Source organism: Grammomys surdaster, unplaced genomic scaffold (genome assembly GCF_004785775.1).
Source record: "Grammomys surdaster isolate TR1022 unplaced genomic scaffold, NIH_TR_1.0 125216, whole genome shotgun sequence".
NCBI classification, from domain to species: Eukaryota; Metazoa; Chordata; class Mammalia; order Rodentia; family Muridae; genus Grammomys; species Grammomys surdaster.
This window is the reverse complement of record NW_021620106.1, coordinates 451014-458994: the sequence shown is the minus strand read 5'-3', so window position 1 is coordinate 458994 and position 7981 is coordinate 451014. Positions and strand designations below refer to the sequence as shown.

At 43.2% G+C, this 7981-nt stretch overlaps 1 protein-coding gene across 1 annotated transcript in view; it reads left to right on the top strand.

Annotated features, from left to right (window-relative positions):
* The window catches only part of Smarcc1 (SWI/SNF related, matrix associated, actin dependent regulator of chromatin subfamily c member 1), a 96275-nt gene extending 88300 nt beyond the window's left edge, over window positions 1-7975 (top strand). Inside the window, exons 27-28 of the mRNA XM_028785369.1 lie at window positions 4299-4475; window positions 7522-7975. Of these exons, the coding sequence (XP_028641202.1) occupies window positions 4299-4475; window positions 7522-7613 (269 nt within the window). The 3' untranslated portion in view covers window positions 7614-7975. The remainder of the gene's footprint in view (window positions 1-4298; window positions 4476-7521) is intronic.
* The last annotated feature ends 6 nt before the right edge of the window (window positions 7976-7981 follow it).

Genomic DNA, 7981 nt, shown 5'->3' with positions numbered 1-7981 from the left:
TGTGTGTGTGTGTGTGTGTGTGTGTGTGTGTGTGTGTGTGTGTGTGTAAATGGACTATTACACATTTTGTCTTCTTGGTATTTCAGGTTTATGTGAATTGTACTGCAGGCTTGTAAGAATTAGCAAGAATATATTGATTTTTTTTTTTAAGTGATAATACTTGTGTCAAGTAGCCCCACCCACCAAAGGAAAGGATCTCTAGATTTCAGGTACCCAAAACATTGATTTTTGTCTTCATTTCAGTCCTCTGAATTCCTGTTTCAAATTTGATGTTGCTACATCACCTTTTCTGCAGCTGTGGAGATGGCTCAGTTTGTAAACTGCTTGCTAGTTCAAGCCTGAGGACTTTCCTTTGATTCTAGTGTTTATGTAACTGCCTCATCTGGCATCGCACACTTACAGTTCCAGGGCTTGGCAGGTGCAGATGGGAATCCCAAGGGTTTGCTGGCCATCCAGTCCAGTTGAATCTCAGAAGCAGAAGTAGTTGTTTTACTCTTAACCTTTTTTCCTGCCACCCACTTCATGGGCCAATGAGAATGGCTTCATGATCCTGTCTATGGCAATAGAAAAGAGATTATTTCTCAGGCTTCAGATTTCATAGTACGTCTCAGCACAGGCTGAAAGTGGCCTGGCCCTTGTTGCATGTGCAGATTCAAGCGCAGTGTCGAGAGCCAGGCATACTAGATCCTGAAACCCAGCTCCCATGTCCATGCTTTCCATGGCTCAGGCAGCTACTCACTGAACAGTGTTACTGAGATTCGATGAATGTGTGCTTTTAAAGCTCTTACAATGCTGGACATAGTAGCATATGTTTCATGCATTAGATTTCTGGGTCATCATAACAAGTTTATCACACATTTGCTGTGACTTAAAACAATAGAAAATTGGGCTCAATTAGTAGAGGGCTCACTGAATGTGTATGAAGACTTTAATTCCCAACACTATATAAAACCAACCATCAAAACACATATTAAAAACCCACATTTGTAATCTCGGCACTCAAAAAGTAGAATCAGTTTAAGCTCAGCTACAAAGAGAACGTGAGGCTATCCTGGAATACATATGAGACCCTGTCTCTAAAAAGTAGAAATTTATTCTCACACTCTGAAGATTGGGTCTTTGGCACCCACCCTTGCCATGAGGGATCTGAGTGAAGCTGTCTAAGTTCCAGTGGTTACTTGGTGTTCCTCTGCTTGCAGCACTCTTTCTATCCCACTGTCTTCCTGTGCTCCTTCTCAGATATTTGTTACTGGATTTAGGACCTCTCAGGGGATCTGATGATCTCCTCTCACTCAGTCCACAGTCACACCTGCATTTTGAGCCAGACTACTACACACTGAATATCAACCCAACACTTGAAAAGAGTTTTTGAACTTTTTTAGTTCTCCAGATGTGAATTTTTAGACATTTCTAGGAGCTGGAGAGGTGGTTCAGTGATTAAGAACCCTGACCGATCTTCCAGAAAGGACCCAGGTTCAATTCCCATCACCCACATGGAGTTCGCAACTGTCTGTATAACTCCAGTTTCAGGGAATCTGTTATCCTCACACACAGACATATGCAGGCAAAACACCAATGCACATAAAAGAAAAATAAAAAAAAGTTATAAAGACAATTTCCAATATAATTTTTTATTTCAAAATTGGGAGTTATTAATGTTCCCCTGGTAAAAGGTGCTTAGTCAGTTCTTTAAAGAGACGGAAGGCAGGAGGGCTGGTGGTGCTGCTCACTTGCAGTCGCAGCACTCGGCTCAGCAGGCAGGTCTCTGAGCTCAAGGCCAGGCATTCTGTCTAGTCAGTTCTAAGCCGCCTGGGATTATAGAGTGAGACCCTATCTCAAATCAACGAACACATAGATAAATAGAAATGTTACAGATGTGATAGAATGAGGACTTTCTTATATAAAGTGTTTCGTTTGGACAGAGCATTACTTGAGAAGAGAACTGGGCCGTGAGTTAGATGGCTTGAGTTTATTTTATGATTTCCCCTGCTTTGTCCATAAAGAAAGCTTTGAAGCCATGCATAGTGGCATATAGCTATGATTCCATCGCTCAAGTTGAGTCCGGAGGATTACCACAAGTTCAAGGCTAGCCTGAAGTACATAGCTCCAGGCCAACCTGGACTGTAGACCGTGTAAAATACAAATTGATTTGGGACTTTTCTGAGCTTTATTTTACTCCCCTATATGATAATAATATTGTGGGCCAGAGAGGTGGCTCAGTGGTTAAGAGCATTGACTGTTCTTCTAGAGAATTCCCAGCAACCACATGGTGCCTCACAACCATCTACAATGGAATCTGATGCCCCCTTCTGGTGTGTCTGAAGATGGTGTACACACATATATTAAAAAAAATAAATTTAAAAAAAAGTTAAAAATACTGACTTTTAGTCCTTGTTTGCTTTGTGTTGTAATAAAACACCATGAACAAAAGCAACATGAGGAGAAAAGGTTTGCCCCTCGTAATCCTAGTTGACACTGAGGGAAGTCAGGACAGGGCTGGAGCATTGTTTCCTGCCTTGCTCTCCCATTGCTTTCGTCTGTGACTACCTACCCAGGGGTGAAACTGCCCATCGTGTGTTGAGCCCTCCTACATTAGTCATTAATCAAATAAATACTCCACAGAAATATCCTAGGCCAAAACAATGGAGGCAGTTCCTCAGCTGAGGGTCTCGTGTTTGTGTCAAGTTTACTAACCCAGCACAGACTGCCTCTCACAAGCATGTTAGAGGAACTACTGACAAATCAGGCACTTATTTTAAAAGAATAAAATAGTGCCAAATCATAACAAAACCATGTAGTTAAGAAGGAGAACCATTCAGGTTTATTCTGTATAGTCTTGGGGAACCAAGTAACTTGCCTTAAAACATATCTGCAGAAGAGATGAAGAAGAAGGGAGGTCATGGTCTCTCTTGTGTGCTTTGCCCTTTGGGGGTGGGGTGTTCTTTTGGCTCTTGACTGGGTCCATGGACTCAACAGACCTTACTTTAGTTTCACATCCTGATTTGAAACTAAACAGTGAAATGAACCTGTACAGTTGTGTGTTATGTCATTACCTCATGATGGGCTCTGTTTTCTTTCTGATGACGAGGCTCACAGACTCCTGTCATAGCCATACTTGGTAGAAGAGGCAGCATGAAGATGGATAGGGATTGTATTAGTTTTCCTTAATCATGTGACCAGAAGTGTTCCTGTATCTCCAAGCTAGAGTTTTGTACTTTTGAGTTTAAAAGTGAGCTTTCTACCTGCCTCTGTGACTGTTTGCATACTACAGTGACAAAGTTGAATCAATGCAACATCACTCCGTAACAGGGTCTAAATACTTACTCTGTCTTCAAAGAAGAATGTATCAGTATGCAAGCAAATCAGAGACATTATTCTGTCTCCCATCATTAGTGTAAAGACACTGGGAAGAGATGAAGTTGTGTCATTTATGCTGTTCTCGCACCTGTGATTCTACCAGGCCAGTGCTTCACGTATTCCCTAGGGGATCCCCTGGGTCAGGGAGAGGTAGGACTTTGGAATTCCAAGTAGAACTTTTACAGTGGTGGTTTTAGTGCACCGATTCCCTTTGAAAGTCCTTTCTATCTATAGTCTGCGTCTGGCATTGGATGTGACGTGATTTGATAAGTCACTGCTCATTTAGAGTAACCAGAGTGAAACTGTTCTTTGTCTGATGCTTTCTCAAAACTACTCGTGTTTGTTGTTGCTTGCTTGCTTTTTTTAGATAGACTCATGTATTTTAGATTGGCTTCATACCCACTCTGTCTAGCCAGTGGTGACTTTGAAATCTTAGTTTTACCTCCCAGATCCTACAATTATAAGCATATACCACAACACTATTTACGTGGCACTGGAGATTGAGCTCACTAACTCTTACATATTAGCGAAGCGTTCTTACCAGTTGTATTTGTGTACCAATTGAGCCATGACCTCAGCCCTGTAATTCAGTCTTAATAGCAACTGCCTTTCCTATACTAAAGTTGAAAAGTCAGTCAGTGAACTTTCCTCAGTTAAGTGTTCCACAAGAAACAAATAAAAAGCTAATCTTCAGGCCAGTGAGATAGTGAGGGTGCCTGCCCTCAAGTGTGGCTTTCTACATTCAGTCCTCAGAGCTCACACACATAACTTGTTCCTACAAGTTCTCCTGTAGCCTCCATACTTGTACCATGACATGTTTGTGTGCATATATCCACATACTAAATAAATCCTTGTCTGTATTCTACAATCATGGACATTGAGTGGTTCCTACCCACCCCCAGTGCATGTATACTTACAATACTTTAAATCTCTTTCCACAGGTCAAATGCCAGGCCCTGGCTCCATGATGCCTGGGCAGCCCATGCCAGGTCGCATGATTCCCACTGTGGCAGCCAACATTCACCCTACTGGGAGTGGCCCTACCCCTCCCGGTATGCCTCCAATGCCCGGAAACATCTTAGGACCCCGGGTACCCCTCACAGCACCAAATGGCATGTGTAAGTAGCACAGTGGGAAGACATTCCCCTAGCATCCTGCTTTGGAAGCTACAGATAAGGAAGAAATGCTTTCTTCTCTTCACGAGATATAGCAAGCCCATAGACAGTCTAGCCTGCAATAGTAAGTTGTGGGAGATGACATTTTGGTGTGAAACTCAGGCTGTATATTCAGTACTGCGGTCTGTGGGTAAACCACTGGTTTCTGTCACTAATGATTAAACCTGACTAGTTTGAATCTCAGTTGACATGCATAGTTCTTGGCTGTTATTTCCCCTACAAGAACTTTTATGCTATAGAGTTAAAAGTGGTAAGTAGGGAAAAAAAGAAATTGGACCAGACCTAGTCCAAGTAAAGGGTGCACTCCTTTAATCTCAGTACTCAGGAGCAGAGACGGGTGTGAGGCTGTCCTGGTGTATATACATGGAGCTCTAGGCCAGCCAAGGCTACATAGTAAGACCCTCTCTTTTAAAAAAGAAAGAAAGAAGGAAATTGGTTTAAAGACAGGAGTAAGCTCTTTTAGCTTCTCTTGATACTTTGGTAGTCCCTGCATAGACTTGAAGTCAGATGGTTTAGGAACTGTAAAGAAAGAATATCGGGTAGAGAGGTGCTAGTGAAATGCAGTACCATCCCTCTGAGCTTGTGTTCAGAGCCCAGGTCATTTCTTCCATAAGCCTACTCCTACCCCAGCCAGAGCTTTGGCCTCCACAGGGTTACATCAGAGGCTATGATCTGCCTCCAACTGGGTAGATATGCTCAGTAAAAAGAATCCAGCCATAATCTCTGATTCCTTAAGAAGTTCATGTATGTGGCCAGAAATTAGCTCCTATTCACAAAACAGAATAAATAACCAGAATCCTTAGTCTGCTGGGCAGTGATGGCTCACACGCTAGCATTCAGGAGGGAGAGGCAGGCAGATCTCTGAGTTTAAGGCCAGCCTGTTCTACAGAGCAAATTCCAGGGTAACCAGTGCTACACAGAGAATCTCTGTCTCAGAAAAGAAAAAGGGGAGGAAAAACATAATCCTTGGCTGCCAGTATGAGCTTTAATTTGAATGAATGAATGAATGAATGAATGAATGAATGAATGAATGAATGAATGAAAACATTAATAGGACTGGTCATCTCTACTGTGACTTCCTGCTGTAATGGACTGAGTTCTAGAGCAATGAACCAAAATAAACCCATTTAAAAAAAAAAGTAATAATAAGTTGGATAAACTTTAGTAAAAGCTACAAGCTCTGACTGGTGGGATGTCTCAGTAGGTCAAGGCTCTTGCATCCAAACCTGATCGCATGAGTGTGATCCCTGGGGATCCCCATGTTGGAGGAGAGAACTGACTCCTATAGGTTGTCTTCTAACTTTAACACATTCTCTGGCACCAGCACACCCATGCACATACACACACGGAACAGCTACAATAGGGAACTTCAAAATCCTTGGACTTCACTGTAATGCTCCAGGAGACTTCTTGCGGGGAAGGTAGCTTCATGCAGAGAGGCATGTGAATCCTAGAGGCTGAGACGATGTTAGATATACAGAAGAAAGTCTTGGGTTAACTGAATTTATAGAATCTGGCCCATATGAAAAATTATTTCCCTTGGGCTTATGGTCATAGTAGAGTGGGTAACAAAATGCTTCCCAAGTCACCTCCCAGTCAAGAAAGAACTGGCCTTCAAGAGAGCAGACCAGGTCGCCGTCTCTTGTCATCAGGTCATGTCAGTGGACTTGATCACTGTCTGCTTGGTTTTGGGCGTTAGGATTCTTCTATTGTGAAGGGTCCTCAAAGGAGTACCTTGGGAATACATGTGGAGTACATCTGCAAAGGGGGCGTCTTTAGAGAATCTGGGCTTTGGACTTGGCTCCTGGACTCTAGACTTGGTGTCTTCTACTCAGAGATCACAAAGGGATGAGATGATAGGATTCAGAATGCTTTCAAAAGTTGTAGAGGTTTGATAGAAACCTCTTGCGAATATAGACGGGTGAATTCCTGATTAGTGTAGCTGTGCTTTAATTATTTGTTTGATATATTTTCATTTCTGGCAAGATCTAGAGGTTTTAACATCTTGGATTAAATGATCTCTGGGGTTCTTTTGTACACGAAAGTGGCTAGAGTTGAAATAGAAAAGAACCCCAGACACTCAGGCTAATTGTTCCCTTCAGGACCTGACCTAGTTTGAGCCAGAAATCCAAGGATGGCGGTTGAAGGCCTCCTAAGCATATCCAACTTGTCAGCAGCTGCCTCCGTGAGGTTCTGTGACTCTGGTAGAAACAGTTAATCAGCAAGAAGTTATTGATATCTTTCCTGTGCCCAGCTAGGATAGACACCATGGAATAAAGAAAGAGAAATACAGAACTAGCCCACTAGCCCATGAAGGCTCTGATTATTTATTTAATGAAGAAACACAGTTAGTAGAGAGAACAATTAGAATACAATAAAGTGGAAGTATAATTATTAAGTTCTTAAAAAAAATCGTCTAGGCCGGGCGGTGGTGGCGCACGCCTTTAATCCCAGCACTCAGGAGGCAGAGGCAGGCGGATTTCTGAGTTCGAGGCCAGCCTGGTCTACAGAGTGAGTTCCAGGACAGCCCGGGCTATACAGAGAAACCCTGTCTCGAAAAACCAAAAAAAAAAAAAAATCGTCTAGATTGACTGTTGAAATGAGTGGTCCTTGGAGAAGGGTGGGTGAATTTCAACACTTCCCTCCTACCTCTTAGGTTAGGGTAAGCAACTTGAGCAGCAGTTGGCTTCTGTGCACTTGACCTCAGGTAGCAAGCCTAAGAACCAGTATTGCTTGCCTACTGCCAACAAAGTTACTTCCTGAGGATGGTGGACTGTCTTTAATACTAGCAAAATGGCTGAGGCAGGGAGATCTCTGAATTTGAAACTAGTCTAGTCTACACAGCAAGTTTCAGACCAGCCTAGGCTTCATCGCAAAATCTTGTCCCAAAAAAAGGAAAAAAATCCTTTCTGTTACTTTCTATTGAATGGACTTTCCCAACCCTCCCTGTGTTTCCAGCAATGACGAGTTACCTTGAATGTGTTTGCAGATCCTCCTCCACCACAGCAGCCGCCGCCTCCACCTGCAGATGGGGTCCCTCCACCTCCTGCTCCAGGCCCACCAGCCTCGGCCACTCCCTAGCCTGGAAGACACAGGGAGCCTCCACAGCCACCACAAACTGAAATGGGGATGGCAAGACTTGTGTCTCAGCTTCCTTGGTTTTCTTGCAGAATTTTTTTTTTTTTCACAACCCCAAGCACAAGTCCCATGTCTCTCCACTCCCTGATACTTCCTGTGTCAGGTCCTTAGTTGATACTCAATGGAAAGCCTGTGGTGACTAGTGTGATCTGGTCACTTAAAAAGTACCATGTGTCTCCCCTGTCCCAGTGTGACAGATGTTGGCAGTTGGTTTCCGGGTCCTGTTGACATTAGTATTCTTGTCTGTCTCTCTCTGTCTCTCTGTCTCTCTCTCTCTCTCTCTCTCTCTCTCTCTCTCTCTCTCTCTCTCT